The sequence below is a fragment of the Dunckerocampus dactyliophorus genome, chromosome 20, assembly GCF_027744805.1.
Source record: "Dunckerocampus dactyliophorus isolate RoL2022-P2 chromosome 20, RoL_Ddac_1.1, whole genome shotgun sequence".
NCBI lineage: Eukaryota > Metazoa > Chordata > Actinopteri > Syngnathiformes > Syngnathidae > Dunckerocampus > Dunckerocampus dactyliophorus.
In genome coordinates, this window is record NC_072838.1 from 11,341,806 (window position 1) to 11,359,904 (window position 18,099).

The 18,099-nt window shown below is 39.3% G+C and overlaps 1 protein-coding gene across 5 annotated transcripts in view; it reads right to left on the reverse strand.

The window, feature by feature from the left end:
- The window catches only part of calcr (calcitonin receptor), a 57,163-nt gene that overhangs the window by 13,518 nt on the left and 25,546 nt on the right, over positions 1 to 18,099 (reverse strand). For 4 of the 5 annotated variants that reach the window (XR_008567151.1, XR_008567150.1, XM_054763447.1 and 1 more), the window contains exons 2-16: positions 16,400 to 16,464; positions 13,884 to 14,031; positions 13,620 to 13,730; positions 10,976 to 11,061; positions 10,754 to 10,889; positions 10,551 to 10,661; positions 10,357 to 10,469; positions 9,978 to 10,050; positions 9,783 to 9,893; positions 9,158 to 9,270; positions 8,868 to 9,033; positions 8,691 to 8,801; positions 8,435 to 8,547; positions 5,387 to 5,478; positions 2,026 to 2,152 (exon numbers count right to left, since the gene is read on the reverse strand). Coding sequence is in view for 3 of the 5 variants with exons in the window: in XM_054763447.1 (XP_054619422.1) it covers positions 2,026 to 2,152; positions 5,387 to 5,478; positions 8,435 to 8,547; positions 8,691 to 8,801; positions 8,868 to 9,033; positions 9,158 to 9,270; positions 9,783 to 9,893; positions 9,978 to 10,050; positions 10,357 to 10,469; positions 10,551 to 10,661; positions 10,754 to 10,889; positions 10,976 to 11,061; positions 13,620 to 13,730; positions 13,884 to 14,031; positions 16,400 to 16,447 (1,659 nt within the window). In the remaining 2 variants the exon portion in view is untranslated. The remainder of the gene's footprint in view (positions 1 to 2,025; positions 2,153 to 5,386; positions 5,479 to 8,434; positions 8,548 to 8,690; positions 8,802 to 8,867; positions 9,034 to 9,157; positions 9,271 to 9,782; positions 9,894 to 9,977; positions 10,051 to 10,356; positions 10,470 to 10,550; positions 10,662 to 10,753; positions 10,890 to 10,975; positions 11,062 to 13,619; positions 13,731 to 13,883; positions 14,032 to 16,399; positions 16,465 to 18,099) is intronic. The other variant, XM_054763446.1, reaches the window with a different exon arrangement.

The window sequence follows — 18,099 nt, forward strand, 5'->3', positions numbered from 1 at the left end:
TATCATAGGAATAAAGCCATAATATTATGAAAATAAAATTTACGAAGATTATATGAGAAAAAAGTAGACATATTTGGGAAAAAAAAACCCAACAAAAACAGCACAACTGGGGAAAAAGAGAGCCAAGAGTGAAGTTCATACTAATAATATGCCTTTTCGCCTATATCACAAAGCTGAGATGCAGTTTTTTCTATATAACTTTGTAGCATATCTACAGTACAAGTGTTGCTTTATAAAATATCAAAGTGGCCTTTGCATCCTTTCATAGTTTATACTATGTGGCGTAAAAAGTTTGGACGCCGCAGATGTAAATACAAATTCACTATCACAGATAGACATCCTGCTCAGATGCTGCATCATGTGTCGCTTTATTAGAAGCATGATAATTATTCTTTTTGTGAACGAGCTGATGGCTTAATGACGTATTATCACGCCAATCTAGTCTCATTGTGCTCAACTGATGCTGTAATTACAAGCAGTCTTTGAATGTGATGGGTTTTTTTCTTGGTGCTTAATCCTATCAATTCCGTTCTGTCAGAATGAACTTGAATATATTTTAAAACAAGAAATATACAGTTGCTTACAATGTATGCAAACACATACAACGTGGCTGGCGGGTGCTTGCCGTCTTTGGGGTGTTGGTCTCCAGTGATCTGTTAAGGTGGATTAAGCCTGTCATATAATACAATTTTCTAGTGCACTTGGAGGCTGTTTTAGTTCAAAATACAGTACAGTAATTCATAAACAATTAATTACGTCCAAACTTTTACGCCAGCCTTCCCCTCAGTTAAAGCTAAAATGGATCCAAAACACTATGCAGCCATTTAGTTGTGAACTTCTGTTGAATTGCAGATGAGCAGGATTTGTGTGCAGCCACAGACAATGGTTCTGCTTTGCAAATCAAGCTGCTCTAGATCACGTAGATCTCTTTTCCTCGTGTTTTCAGACTCTTGACTGCTTGGAAATACAGCAGTGAATTTTCTCACAGCACAGAATGACAGAAAATCATACTTCCACTACAAATCACCATTTCTAAATCCCATGCACAGAAAACATGCTCAGACGTTCTTTGGCAGCACGAAATGCCTTTTAGCGTACGGTACTTTTTTTTTTTTTTCCTAGTCTAGCCTGATTCTCTTCAAGTGGTGCATGTGACAGCTTTATCTGATTCTCTTAAAAAAAAAAACAAGCATCACATTTTAGATGTTGCAGAGAGTTTACAGATTCAATCCATTTGATGAATGACAAAGAGGGGATTTTTGAAGTGGAGCCATCGCACAAAAACATTCCCCTCACTAAGGTGATTCCAAGTGCTTCCAGTCTGTTTAGACACACATTGTGGCTAAATAGGACTGTCAGGATGCATCTGAAATTGCAGCGGCAGGTTTTAAAAAAAAAAAAAAAATCAAAAGCAGATGCATTAGCAGTCTGGATGTAGCTTTGTCTCTGCTTGCTAACACTGAAAACCCTTTTATTGCGTTTTTGTGTGTGTTCTGCATTTAAATATTTGCATGATCAACAACTGGTAGTCATTACAAAAAGGATTAGTTCTTAAAAGGTTTATTTATGATCAGTCATTCCTGCACAACAGATTTATTATCTGGTTCTAAAAGGGTCTCGGAGATTTTAATAACTCATAAACTGTATCCAGGGATTTTCCAAAACAAAACAAAAAAAAACAAAACACAGTTTAGTGACGCAGTAAAGATGTTGAACTATAAGCAGGGATGGAAATAAGAATGACTCTTTAAATTTGTTCTACTTCAAAAACTCCTTTTCAAAAAGGTTCGTTTCACTAACAAGATTTTTTCCGAGAGTTTCATTTTTCCTTGTTGAGCATGAATAATGAATAAGTTGCACCTAATTTCACATAATAGAACTAATCTGCCTCTTCAACATCCCTTGAGCATTGTAGTGTAAATATGGAAGCACAGACATTCACATTTCTGCCTTTAATATACAGGATATAATTATATAATATACTCTATAATCATATATAAATATTCAAAGAGAGTTCCAACTCACAGGGCTCCTGCTCACTACGTCGAGATTGTTGACCACTGCCACCAGGTAGAAGATGGTGAGGGCAGAATTGAGCACATAGGAGCAGAAAAGGTTCTTATGCAAGGTGATCCTTTGGCAGCTCAAACTCCTGCATGAACAAATACGCGATTGATGTGATACAGTTGTAAATGACCACATAAAGGGAATCCTCACACAGAAGCCTGCAGATGGTGCATTTGCGGTTAACCCAAAGAAAGAAAACTGAGGGTTAAGACACATCACAGCGTATCAGCAATACCCGGACGCCATGCAAATATGATTAGAATGATAGAATCAGTGTGCAAACTGCAGCCCCGGGGTTAATTTTGGCACATAGTTTTTGGCGCTCTTCATATTCTACAAATACAATGAATTCATTTTTTTTATGAAATATAGTATTATTGGACATTATACTCATTTGCACAAAGCTTGATGTTTTGTTCAGACAGCTCAGCATACCTACATTGGGTTGGTTTTAGCATATTTGCTGCAAAAACTGTTTCAAAGTGGCCCCTCTACATCCTTCTATTTCAGTCGTCTCACATTTAAAGAGACTGAACACAGGGGATCCCCCAGCTGCTTAGAGGGTGCCAACATTCGAAATTTGTATTTTGAAAAAGCCCATTTGCTTTATAGCGTATAGTGTTAGTTTGATAGCCAGTAAGCCAGGGCTGTCCAAAGTGTGGCCCGGGCGCCATTTGCGTCTCGTGGCTGTTTTTAATGCACATTCTATATAAAATTTAACAAGAAAACTAATAAAAAACTAAAAAAAAAAAAAAAAAAAAACAGCAAAAATGGGAAAATTGAGGGCCATTTTACAACAATAAAGTCAAAATATTAAGAGAAAAAAGTTGTAAGAAATAATAGTTGTAAGAATATTAACGTCATATTATTCGGAAATATGTCATTTTAGTAGCATGAAGTTGAACTATTAATCCAAAAAAAAAGTGTTTTTTGTAAAGTCGTAATGTTATGCGAGACAAACTAAACAATGAATAAAGTTGTAAATTAGGTTGCGGAAAAAGTTATAATATTATGAGAATAAAGTCAAAATATCACGGGAATGAAGTCATAATTCCGAAAATAAAATGTAAAAGAAAATTTAAATGAAGAAAGTTAAAATAGTTGGAAAAAAAACGCTGTAATTTAACGTGAATAAAGTCAAACTAGGAAAAAGAAAAAAGTCATATTCTAACCAGAGAAAAAAGTCGCAATTTTACGAGAATAAACTCGTAATATTAGGAGGAAAAATAATGTCATTTTAGTAGCACAGAGTTGAAATATTAAAGAAAAAAATCTGTTATTTTTTTAAACGTCATAATATTATGAGAAACAAACAAAATAAAATAAAGTTGTAATTTTTGGAAAATTAGGTTGGGGAAAAAAGTTAGAATATTATGAGAATAAAGTCAAAATATTCCAAAAAGTAAATTTACAATGATTATTTAAGAAGAAAATTGAAATATTTGGAATTTTAAAAAAAACACAACAAAAATGGGGAAAAATAGAGCAAAAACCGAAGTTACTAATACGATTTTGAAATCTTCCATTTTTCAATATGACCTGTCAATACTTAATCTACAAAGTCAGTGCTGACCAGGTGTGCACAGTAGATGCATCACATAATCAGTCACTCCTCCTAACAGTTAAGAAATTAAAACGCCACCTTGAACGATATAAATGAGCGACCCAAAATAGTCCAGAAAGTCAGCAAAGTTGCTGCAACGCAGTGTTATGAAGTGATGGCACAAGTAAACACTCATCTTTCACTTGATGAAACGTGCATTTCATTGTTTGCGTCTTTCCACCTCGGCGGTTGTTTGCGGAGCGCATTTCTAGTTTCTAACCGAAACGGCTGACATTGATGATGTACGTGTTGTTTAGTCGACTGAATACTGCTTCAGCCCACCACATTCCCCTGTAAGCCTGACATCTGGATCCCATAACACGCACACACATTAGGCCTTGAAGGGATTCGGCTCTAAATGCGCTTAGAAGAAAGAAGGAAGATCCAACTTGTCACTTTGATTCATTTTTCTCCCGGCAGGTCATAAGATTAGTGATCCTGCATCTTCTGTGAGATGACTGATGGTGGAGCACACCAGGGTCTAGTACAAGATCCAGACTCCATAACTGCGCACACATAAGGTTTTTTTTAAGTGTAGAATTCAACAACAGGCCCAACAGGGAGCCACTGCAAATATTACTTCACAGCACAAACCCCCCCAGGGTAATTAAAGGCAGTGGTGTGCCATTAGGGCCAGCAAAGCCTTATCGGCTGGCCTAAACACTATCAGAAGCATTGACTTACATTTACAACTTAAATTCTAGTATTTGTTCTATGAATTTGTAATAATTTATTCCCAACACTCTATTATCTTTATTTTTTAGTGTGTCTCTTGCTTCCAGATTTCAGCTTGTGTTTATAATGCCCTCTGCCCAGAGCCTTCAAAATCAGTAGTGCTGGCCCATGTCACTTAAACATTATTAGTCATGGGGCTGTTTCTTGAGCCAATCACGTTTTGCCTCACAGCACCAGCTAGCAGGCGTACAGTCACATCAGCAATTGTCCATCCTCTGGTTGGTTGATATCTGACAGCCTTTGCCTAACACTCAAAGTTACCAGTACGCTTGAATGCATCATCACATGAACAGCACAGTGTGCAAATGATCCCATTTCGACACCAAAAAAGCAAACAGACACAGCGTTGTTCATCATTGTTTGTGCATTTGGTGACCAAATAAGTGAGTTTATGTTTGTTTACGTAAGTCAGCCTGGGAAAGGGTTTGTTCACCACTTCCACTGGAGGTCTTCCTGACCGGTTTCTAACAAGTGAGTGTGATGTATTTTATTTTCTTACTAGATAAATATTGATGCTGAACTGCTTCAGATGATGTTGCAGTGCACATGTTTGGAATTGTTGAGAGCTGACGTATTGGAAGATAAAGGAAAAAAGTGGTGAAATGGTATTAATCTCCAATTCTCTAATGTTGTTATATTGCATTTTTATATATTATTGATGGTTTGTATAATTGTGACGTGGTAGTGGTGGATTGGATCGCTCACTGAAAGCCCAAGTACCAAATGCACCGCCAACCAGTAATAAAAATAAGTGCGACTGTTTTAGAGCAACTACAGTTCACATAAACTTCTCTTTAATCTACTTGGAAGAAGGTGAACATAAAAGTCAGAGTGGGAAAAGCTCCCATCGGCTTATCAGAGCATTATGACAAACTGTAACTTTATAGTGCAGCAAACATCAGTACATCATATGATCAACTGATAAATGCAAAAGTACATCTGGTTAAAAAAACACCAGCCAGGATAGAGCTGTCACAGTACCTGAAGTAGAAGAAGATGGCCAAAGAGATGAGCAAGGAGGCTATAGATAAGGCATGACCCACAATGGCCATGTAAAACAGGATGTAGGCTGACTGGAAACAAACACAAACAAATATAATGTCAGTGTTACAACACAGTTCCATTTTTCAACCAAGGAAATTCTGTTCTAAAACTGTAGGTCACGTAGCAATAAAGTAACATGAAGGTACCTTTTCTGTTAATTGGAACAAAAAAAGACCCAACATAATTTGTGTTTGTAATCCATGCTTACATTTTTAGTAGTGGTGCCCTGATACCTTTTCGGTTCCGATACGCTACCGATATTGCAGCATTGATTATCGCCCGATACCCATATTAGCACAAATCATACAAAACGTACTTTTATGCATATTCTGTTGTGTGGAGTGGTAGAAAAAGCTTGAAGTGATATCACACAAACAGAAAACAGTCAGCAACAGTAGCTATGAGGAAAAACTCACCCATTTAGGCATCTGGGGTATACTTTAATCCACAAAGTAGTGTAAGCTAGGCATAATACAGAGAGGTTCTTGGTGCTCGATGAAGCGTTTAAACCCGGCTTTACTCACCGCTGGTGCTGGCTGTTTTCTGTTTTAGCTAATGACTTTTTGCCATCCTTTAGGAGTTTCCCGTGCGATGCTGCTTCAAATGTGCGATGAGGCTTACCGTATTAAAGTTCCCCCGGTTCTGTGCCACCACGGAAAAATTGTGCATGACAAGTTTTGCGCTCAGCTGCAACGCATTTTTGCAACGCAGACTTTAACAAGAAATACTGCCACACGGCCGACATCACTCCTACTCCTTGCTGTTTTGTTAACACGTTAGCACATGCTGTTGTTGTGGGTTAGAAGCGCTGGGGCGGAGCCTGAAATGGACTGCTTGTATCGGAATGCCGATATCGGAGATAGTAATTCAATACTTTTTTTTTTTAACTGTTATCGGCGTGATATCAACATTGGATCGAGACACCTCAAATTTTTTGTGTGTATACTGCATGTAGTGAGAATCTAGATTTCTTAAATATATCCCAAGTTCCTATTGCTATTAGTAGACTTGGATGTGCAGCAGACACATAATTCTGTTCATTTCCCTTATCCTACGGTAATCCCTCATTTATCGCAGTTAATTGGTTCCAGACTTGACCGTATAAGTGTATTTCCAAGAAGTAGGACACCTTATTTATAAATGGAACATGTTCATAGCTAGAGCACAAAAAACCTGTTTACAACCTTCTAAATATGGTTTTTAACATCATTAGAGCCCTCTAGACATGAAATGACACCCTTATTGTCACCTTTACAGTCATAATACCCAATATAGTTCACAAAATAAAAGTAAATAAATAATTGAAGACATAAATAAGCCTTGCACTCGTGTGGGCTGCTATAAATGTCTTCCCTAGGGGTTCACAGCTGAGTTTCAGCTTTGCGTGGGTAACAGCCACAAAAGTATTTATTAGGGATTTTTAGTAGGGATTACTGCGCCTGCTGTGAGATAATAAAAGCCTGTTGGTCCGGCGATCAAGTCTGATCCCTGTGTGTCTCACCAAACATTACAGTAACACTACTGACACACCGCCTCTCGCACGAAGTCAGCTAGGATAGGCTCCAGCATACCCCGGCGACCCTAGTAAGAACAAGCGGCGTGAACAAGTGAGTGAATGAATACTGACACTTGTGAACTTATGACCAGTATAGAATTTTGCATTTCATTAAAGTCTTTGAATGTGTATTTTGAATGTGTTATTTGTATCTTAGTTAATTTAGCCATTTTTATGCTTGAAAATGCTTAATTTGGGCAAAATGACATAGCATATGCTTAAATATGTATTTTTTTATACTAATAATAGAATTCAACCACGAAACAGCATAATTTATTTATTAATATATATTTTTTAAAAACTGTGAGAGTGAAACCGCAAAATTTGAAGTGCAAAGTGGCAAGGGCTTACTTGTACACAGTTCTTTGTATTTGCATTACTGGAAGGACCATGATAAGATCCACCATACGCTACATGACCTGCCTCCCTTGACCACATGTCACTGCACTAATCTGTATCTGATTCTTATCCAGTGTGTATTTGACACGTTCGCCGAACCTGCTGACTAAGATCCTGACAAGGGAGTCAAAAGTCGAACTTGAGGTGTACTCAAAGCTTGCTTATTTTTTGTAACGTTCAATCACCACCGCATTAAAAAAACTACATCAAAAGATAACATTATAATGTTAGGTTAATGAAAAATAGCAACAAACAAAACCTTGCACTTACAAAACATTCATGTCTGTGATAACAATTGTGATGATTGGACACCACATGATTTTCAAATATCAATACATAATTAACTTGAATTAACGTTTTATTCACTTGGAGCAATTTGGCCCCATAACTATAGCCTATAGTTTGAAGAAGGTGTTCAATGCGCTTCCCATGCTAATTAAAACACGTGGTGACGATGGACACAAAAGGTAGCAATTGTTATTGGATTTCCAAAGTTCCTGTACTGTGTAAATATTATCTGTGTCGCAGAAAGTGTGTGCGTATTTTGCAAACAGCACATCAGTAACGACTTCCGCTGCAAACCATTTTACAGGGTGCAATAACCGTTCATATCAGAGCCACTCCATAAAACCTTGATGTTCTTGTCAGGTTTTTGTGTCCTTTTTCCCCCTCGATATCCAGGATTAAATCATCAGTCAAGAAAAGACAAAACATCCAAGAATCATTTTTATCATCACTATACCTCAATAATGTAACAATTACAACGATGACATGTTCATTTCACCGACCACTACAATCCTTGTGAAGATCTCTGCATGTGTCATATTGTTATGGCCCTTTACATCCATCCATCCATTTTGTACGCAACTTACTGTATCTTCACTAGCTTCGTGGGTATGCTGGAGCCTATCCCAGCTGACGTCAGGCAAGAGGCGGCGTACACCCTGGACTGGTGGCCAGCCAGTCACAGGACACATATAGACAAACAATCATTCACACTCACAGGCCCTTTACAAGTTCAGTATTAATACCTTTAATTTTGCTTTAGTGTTTTCATTGCAGAGTGTATAGTTGGACCAGGTTCTGTTGGTGTCAGGGTGGCGAAACCACTGCCCATCATCCCCACAGTACTTAATTGCCTTTTCTGCAAATAAGCACAAATTGTCCAACACTTTTTGTCACCGTCATGCATGTGTTTTACTGGAGTTGGATGCTTAACCCAATAAATTGCTTTTGTAGCGCTTGCCAAAACATCCACAGGTTTCACTTTGGAGGATGACCACTTACCTGTAGTGTCAAAGTCGATAAAATAATTTGGGCAGTTTTGGGAGGTGTAGGTTCCTGCGGGAGTATCGTCCCAGCACAACCAGCCGTCCCAGTTGCGACTGCAATACAGCCCTGTCACATAAAAAAAAGAAAACATCACTGTCTTGTTTTCACTACCAAGCAGTGTGAGGCCACTACCTGATTTGATATAAGGAGCATCTCGTTTCATTTTCTCGATGCATTTGTACTGGTTGGGAAGGATTTTCTTCATCAGAGCTTGCTCCTCTGGACTCAACATGGGGCTCACTGTGGCCTCATTGGCAAAGTCTTGCTGCATGTCCCCTGAGAGTTGGGCACTGGCACCCTGCTTAGCCAGTGGGCATCACACACACACACACACACAGTTATATTTATGTGCAAAAAAAGAGCCAACATTTTAAATTAAGTGCAATAATAATAATAAAAATAATAAACAGTATATTAATCACCTCCAACTTTTCCTGAATGTTGACAGCACAGAGTGTAAAGTTGGTCCATGTCGTGTTGCTTTCTGGGTGGCGATACCACTGGCCATCCTCTCCACAGTACCTACTTGCCTTTTCTAAAGAGAACAGTGATATTATAAAAAAAACGCCACAATTTAACCCTAAAATAAACTACACTGGAACCTCTAACGTCCTGAAAGGTTGTGCAATTTTGACAAACCCGCACCAAGTCACGCAACCTGATTTAACTGCGACGTGAAACCCCTGTTCAGAGCATCAAAAGCTTTTTGCAACAGTTCCGTCAATCAACAAAGGGTGTTTAGAGATAACCGTGAAAATAGACAAAGAACATCATCGGTAGAAGAGTCCAGCATGGCTTGTTATCAGAGTGAAGGGAGAATGTACAGTGGATCCCCGCATATTTAACTACAAAAATATTCCATTGTTAAATTAGGAATCCTGCTTCACAGAAATTCATGTATCACGGTTGGGTCTGGAACCAATTAACCGCAATAAACGAGGGATGGCCGTATATGGCAAATCGGGAGCTAATGTTGCTGCTAAATCTTAATGGTTGATCATTTATGAGTTGTAAAAAAATGTGCGAAAAAGCAAACTTACTCCTCACCTGTGGGGTCAGCGTATGAAAAATAATCAGGGCAATTTTGGGTTGCATAGGTTCCTGCTGCAGTATCATCCCAGCACAGCCAGCCATCCCAGTTCCGAGTGCAGTACAGCCCTGCAGAATCAACACAAATACTAATAAAGTGCCACCAATGACATAATGTATTTACAAAACCAATAACTTTCTGCATTGTGTTACCTGTTCCATTAAAGGGAGGATCTTGGCTTGTTTTCAAGAGGCATTTGTATTTACTGTCAAGCAGCTTTTGTTTCTAGAAGATTAAGAAAATATACATGCATCTTTCAACACAAGATGAATCAATTCATTCTGAGCTATTTTTGTTTACTTGAAAGCTTCGGAAATCAATAGTTCCTCTGGAAAGTGCAGATAAAAGCAAGTGCACTTAGACTTAACATTTTATTCTCTGTCAGGAAGTGTGACGTCAAACTCCAGCATTGAACAAAACAAGCCAAACTTGTTTTATAAGGGCCAAATACACATAGCTTCCTTTGTGATCAAAGGCAGTAGGTGACCATAAATGTACAGTATGTACTGCATAAGAGGAGCAATTCATCACCCTTGACGTGTTCTCATAGTTGCTGGTGCAGAGTGTGTAGTTGGTCCAAAAACTGTCACTCTCCGGATGGCGAAACCACTCCCCATGCTCTCCACAATACTTGGTTGCCTTTCCTTAGGATAAACAATGTTCATAAATTGCTTACATTCAGTCAACAACCACACGGACATTACCGTAGCGAAACAAATACGTACCTGAAGGTTGAAAGTCAACAAAATAATCGGGGCAGTTCTGGGTGGCGTAGGTTTGTGCTGGAGTAACGTCCCAACAAAGCCAACCATCCCAAATGTGACTACAGAACAGTCCTGTCACATTGGAAAACACAAGACGCCATATCTCAATATTTACACACCATTAAGGTGATTTATGGTTGTTGCTTGAAGTACTTTGCAAATACCTGTTTTATTGTCAGGTGGGTCTTGTTTCATTTTCACAAGACATTTCTCTTTGTTGTGAAGTATTTTCTTCTCCATATTGCTGCCGCTGTCTGTGCTTGGCTTATCCCTAACGCCCTTGAAAACACTGGAGACTTCCTTCAGGGAAAAAAACATAGATTTAGCACACAACAATAGCAGCTGCTTATGTTATGATACTCATAACCACAACAGCTCATGAACACCTTTGTTGCATCCTTTGAGGCTTCCTCACAGGTGGACCCTACGGGGACCCACTTAGCCCACTGGTCACAATATTTGGTCACATTTCCTGTAAATGAACACAAGCCAAAAAAACGTATTAATATGTTGTGGTAATGCATGATTCATGATGCATCTTTACTTGTGCCATCACTTCATAACACAGTATTATTGCAACTTTCCTGACTTTTGGGATGATCCCAGGTCAGTAATACGACATGTCTGCTTTCGCACCCATGGGCAGGGGCAGACTGGCCATTGGGAGTAGCGGGAGTTTCCCAGTGGGCCGATCAATAATGGGCCAATTAATTGCCATTTTCAATTCCTGGCGTTGCTAGGGGGCGCATTCTCGGCTATTCCTGTTGGTGTAATGGTATGCGCTGCTCCCTTTCAAATCAGAGGGTCAGGGCTTGATCCCCATCCTGGACTTTATTTTTTTTTAAAACAAGGTTCAAAAAGGGGTTGGGGTGGAACCAAAAATTCCAGTGCCAAATTTTTGTCCCCGTCCACCCCTACTCGTGAGATATGACTTTGCAATTTTGACATACTGGTTATTTATATTATGTAAGGTGGTAGTTATCATGAATAACTAGCGGGAATAGTAACATCATTGGTTATAAAGCACATCCATAATTACTAACTCACTTACATGCTGTGGTGAAAATAATGGGAAAGTAAAAGGCATAACGTCCATTCCTTTTAATTCCATTCTTGTTGTCCCACCAAATTGACAGTTCTCTTTTGACCAATCAACAGACTGGAGTGTGCCTTGCTCCACCGCAGCGGAAGAATGACAAAAGCCGTAGCGATCATATTACTATATTGACTGTGAGACTACCCTGAATATAAGGCGACACCTTTTTATCAAGAACTACAGACAACATTTTGAAAACTTATCACTTTCAAGGTTTTTTTTCAACGTCAGTGAAATAACTGTAGACTGCAGTAAGACAGCAGTGCAATGAATCAGTGTACCCTAACTTGTGCAATAAAAGTGGAATGTTACCACGCTAAGAGAATGTGCAGTATATTCCACTGCAGTATGTCAGACTCCCTCGGTAATATCATATTTCTTAGCTGCTTGACAGGTGTTGGATGGCTGCGCTTCATTGATCACCATTATCTGAAAATTGGTATCATAACTCCACCGCCTTTGTTTGCCTGCTTGCCCAACCAACATTTTTTGAATGGGTCTCCGTGCTGCACATCTCCAGATCTCTGGTGTGTGTAAGTGACAGGAAGAAAAGCTCTGAATCCCTTGGGGGAAGATGCCGTTTGGCGACACCTGTCGATTTGCATGTATAAAACGCTAGACCCCAATATACACTCCGCCTTTACACTCATATTACTCAATTTAGTCGATGTAATCATGTCAAATGTCTTCCGGACGTGTGGACAGGAAGTGACGTCGGGGATTCAGTGTTGAGTTTTAGCTGGAGTATGGCCACAACAGTAGACCGTATTATTATTATGATGACGATGATGCCTACTATTATTATTATTACGTTATTATTGTGCCTGTTGTGAGATAAATAATTATTCAATAATAAAAGCCTGTCGTCTGGTACGTGTTACTAGTGACACCTAGTGGTCAGTGTAAACTACAGTTATTAACGTCTTGTATTGCCTTAAACTGTATTTGTTAGTGATGCGCCGATCAATCGGACACCGTTCAATATCGTCCGATTTCCGTAAAAAACATGTGATCGCAAAAACCCATCTGTGTGCGGCGGCAAATCCTACATGTCTGCTGTGTCACCGAGGGTTGCCAACAAAATGACGCGTCGCGTGTTGAGCTTAACACAGGCTACGCCAATCGATGCCAGCGTGTTTGATCATTCCCTTATTGCCGTTTGACTATTCTTGCAGCTTTATTTACACGGTTTGGCTAGCTGTCACTAGCTGTACTTTACACTGCCGGCAGGTAGCTAGAGTTATCTGCCTAGCTTTTGGTCTTTGGACTCCAAATGTGACTTTTTACCACAGTGACATTTTGTTTTTAAAACAAACAAGCAATGCGGTTAGTTCGGAGCTCGTTTTTGTCCCACGGGGGAAGCCACAAGTGGATGTCACGTTCATGGGGTACACTCTACACACTACGCAGGACAGATTTTGATTTAACAAAGGTATTTATTTGTAGTATTTTTCCGTAAATTTTGTTATCTTGAGCTAAATAATTGAACTATTTATTTCCCATGTATTCATATTACATCAAATTAAATTCAGGTTTTTTTTATGTAAAATAGTACAAAAATCGTTGGCCCCTGGCCGATAGCACTCATCATAGATCTACTGTTCATCCAAGTGATCGGTATCGGTGTTGGCCGAGCTCACTCATGGATGATCAACAGCATAAAACCCTGATCGGAGCATCCCTCGTATTTGTATTTTAGTTCATTTAGAACATTTTTATGCTTTAAAATGCTTAATTTAGGCCATGAATATGTAACATTTGCTTAAATATGCATTTTTTTTTACTAATAATGGGCTGATAGTAATCATTTCTTCATTATTTTTTATTTTTAAAAACGCGATAGGGTGAAGGAACGATGTTCGTACGGTGATGGCATGATGGATGACTGTGCTGCTTGGTAGAAAAGGGGGAATTGCAGGAAAAGTCTTTCTTACCAGTGGGGTTGAAGCCATTGTGATTGGGACATCTCTGTGTTACAGCTGTACCCGCTGGTGTCTCTTCCCAGCACAACCTGCCATCCCACATTTGTCCACAGAAGGTACCTACTGTGGGAAAACCGTTTTAGAGCTTGTCCTGCAAAAGTTTTTATTTCCTGTACAAAACACATTTATCACTAATATGACTCTCTGGGATCAGATGAGGTGATAAAAAAATAAGACCCCTGGCTCCCCAGACGGAAGTCTATCCGGGCCTCTCACCGCTTTTGTTTTGCGGACGCTCTTTGTTGGACAGATTGAGACATTTGTATTGACTGTTTTTTGCTGCCTCTTCTCGGCTCCCTTCGCTCCGTCCCGGCTTGAGCAATGGTTCTGAAAGTGGCTCAGTGCCAGCAGACGCCTTGCTGCACTGTAGAGACATTATGAACATGTGAGGAAACACACACATCCTCATGAAACACATTCGGTAATTAGGAGGAGTAATGATGTTATCTCAGTGCGTCTAATTCGCAACTATGATAATTAGATGATGTATTCTGGTGTGGTGTAAAAATTCATACGCATGTCAGAGTTATTTTGAAGGCGATCGAAGGAGGATTTCTCTTTGCTTTGAAACCTTCATCATTCTCCATTTGTGACGTTCATGCAAATGTGTTTGCAAAAGAAGCCACTTTCTTTCCTTCAAAGGGCTCTTATCTTCGACTCTATTGTTTGCATTTGGAGGTAGCATCAAGGATAAAAAGGCACCCAGGGAAAAATACTGATTTTGATAATGGAGTTCACTGAAGGGAAAAAAAGCCCATTTTGCTATGACTTATCTGGAAAAGTTTTGCTCTGGGAAAAAAAAAGCCTCTTAAAGGCTAATCTCAAGCACTTCCATTCTCTGATATTGGTAAGAAATTTTAACGCTTTGCCAGCCAGACTCGGCATCTCTTATCACAATACGCACACGCACTTTTGTGAAGGAGACCAAGCTACTCATTGTGATTCTTACCAGTCTGTTAAAAGCTTGTAAAAGCTTAGGGCAAAGCTGAGAGAATGCGGATGTCCCATGTAGCAGTTTAGCAGCCGTACATATGATGTCACTCCAAACATTGAAGTAAATGACGTCATACATACGACCACCAGGCCACCACCAAGATCCACTGATGCACTGAAACCTTGTACCTATTACAGCTTCTTTTATTGCGTTAAAACAGAACAATGATTAGAGATGCAAAGGGGTGGAACCTTTCTGGGAAATTTTTCATGGGAATTTTAGCTGAAGAAATAATGGAAACACCGGGAATGGAATTACAGTCGTCCCTCGCCACTTCGCGGTTCAAATTTTGCGGCTTCATTCTATCGTGGTTTTTCAAAATAAATTAATTACTACATTATCGCTGTTTCGTGGTTGAATATTGCCTTTTATTAGTCAACAATATGCATATTTAAGCAAATGTTACATATTCTTGGACTAAATTAAGCATTTTCAAGCATAAAAAATGAAAATCCAAATCTAAAGCATTCAGAAGATGCATTTGAAGACGTGTATGTACTTTTAGTATCCTATACTGGTCACTTGGTGTCAATAATGTTACTCTAGTGACTGGTGTTGTGTAGTTCTGAGCTGCTCATTAGCGTGTTGACTACAGAGGGCATTCTGCATGCTAGTGTTAGAGCTAGCTTTTGGATAATACTTGTAAGAAGAAGAGAACTAGGAAGTGTGGTGTGTTTTGAACATCTGCCTGTAACACACGATGCCCTGTGTCTATTTCAAATAAAAAGGCTGGCTAATTTACAGCCATCCTGACATGGTGTCATTCAGCCACCATTACATTACATTGATGAGACAATCGTCTTATCTCTTATTTATGTCTTAAATGGCTTATTTACTCCTAATATGTCTACTATATTGGGTAATACAAGTCTAGAGGTGACTATAATGGTGTTATTTCATGTCCAGAGGGCTCTAATGATGTTAAAAAAAAAAGGTATTTAGAAGGTCGTAAACAGGTTTTCTATGCTCTACAAAGTATTCAATTTATGAATTAGGAATCCCACTTAACACGGCACGGTTTGGAACAAATGAACCGCGATAAACGAGGGATTACTGTATTTCTCAAAAAGCCATTTTTGTACTCCATTTGTGAGCAGTACTTCAATAAGGCTCTGCCATTGAGCAACAAAATGTTATACACAAAATATGTCTACTTCAATCAAAACTCCACAGTTACATGTTGTTTTCTTTTCGACAAATCTACAATGTTGAACATTTCCACCATAATCTCGTACATTTCCATAATGTCCATGTGAATTGGCATTAAATAAGCACAGGTATAAAACATTAATGTTGCAAACTTAAAAGCAGGCATTAAATAAAACAAGGCTCTAGTGAACACCTCAAACATTGTAAGGGCTGCACTTCATTTAACACAGCTATCATACAAGCAACACAAGTGTTGATCAAACATTCCATGCTTCTATGACATGTTACATAATGCTCCTGCTTCCTTTTGTTCAACTTTGTAAAAGCAAATTTGAGTAGGATATTTAAAATTAGCAGCATATACCGTACATAAGATCACCGTATTTGTGACACAAGCTCTCTTCTGTCTCTGCCTGAGTTATAAAACATAATTATTACACGTTGGGCTTGAGTGAATATTAATTATACGATTTTTGCTGAGAAAAGAAAGTCGGCAGACCACAACATATTACATGTCTATAAAATGAAAATTCAATTCCATGCCTAGGCACACACACACACAAACCTGAAAGTATTAGCACGGACTTACCTTTATTAGAGAGCAAAGGATCCAGAGGGAGCCAACAGCTAATTTCATATCTTCCCTTCAAATGTCTGTGAAAGGACAAGAAGGACAGTCGCTGTTAAGGAAGCTGCTTGTGATCCGTGAACGTGACTGACTGAGCAAACATAATGGTTGTTCCAGATCAGGATTATAGCCTCTCAGGAGAGCAGTGTAACCAGGAATCATTAATCTGAAATGCAAAGCAGTGCAGTCAAAGGCCTGCAGTGTGTGCGAGACAAAGGCAAAGCGTATCTGTCGCAGCGGAGGAGAAACAATATAACAAACAGTGCTAATAGACAAGTTGTAGCAGGCAGTCATGAATCATCTGCCGCTTAGCTTCGGGACAGTTTAGAAACAGCATTCACATTCTGGTCACTTTTCCTTGTCACACAGGGCCGCCGTAAGAAGCCCATCATTCAGCTTTGGGGAGCAGTTAAGACGATCAGGGGGTTTGTAAGTTGTCTGTGGCGGCCCACCATGCAGTCTGTTCAGCATGGACAAACTCTTGTAAGTCACCGTGAAAGGTCAGGACCAAGGGTTTTAGTCTGGAAGCCGCTCGCTCTTGATAGAGCACTTAGGATGACAAAGGAAAATCAGATTGCAGACCTCCGCCAAGGTCCGTGTATGTCATAACGTTTCTTAGAAATGTTTTGGACGGTCAAATGATTAAAACGTTTCATCAGATTAATCACAGTTTACCAATTAATTATCACCATTTGCAAACATGCCTGAAATATACCTATTTTGCCTGCATTTTATTAACAGAAAGATTTGATTCTGACTTGATTTATTGGAACATTACATTTCACTTCAGTATAAATCACAATTCCACATGTTCAAAAGGAGAAGGAAGAAGCACATTTTTGGTACATTTTTGGCTGCTTTGTCCTTCTTCCCCACTCCGTTTGAAACACTTTCTGATGTTTAGAATAAGTAAATTGGAGAGGCTAACTAGCTAGCTTGCTATGCTAGCGTTATGTTATGTCCCTGCAGTGATCCCATAACCTGCAAAAAGGGATAGAAACAAAGAATAATAGGGGTGTAAAAGTGACTATTTAGGTGTTATTTCATGTCTAAAGCGCTCTAATGATGTTAAAACTCATATTTAGAGAATCATAAACAGGTTTTCTATGATTTAACTATGACATCATCCCATACTCACTCATATTACCCAATGTAATCAGCATAATAATAGGAAATAAGACTAAATATAAACTCACACATGTTCCAGTTTCTGGACTACCTGCCCTAACTTTGAGGTAGCAAAGGCCGACTTTGAGCCTTATTAACGTGCAATAATTACTGTTGTGTGTGCAAGTACATCTCTGCAGCGCTGTCACTCTCTCTCGCTCGACCCTTTTGCGAGCGCGGCGGGGTGTGTCGGCGTAAGAGGCGAGCCGGTGTACTAGTCTACATCCGGTCGGGTTTTGGGGACTGGGCTCCTTGCTGGGGCTCGCGGGTTGCTGCCTGGATAGCGGCGAGGCGTACGGGCATGTTCAGTGGACAAAATGCGTGCCTGTTGGTCGCTCTCCGAGAGGTGAGGGCACTGACATGTTGAGTTAAAATGGTGACATCCATGATACAGACAAAGGTCCACTTCTGTATGTAAGCATAACTACACCAAAAGTGTACATGTCAAGCATGAAGACATGTTGGTCTTTGCGTTATGAGATTTTCTGAGATGA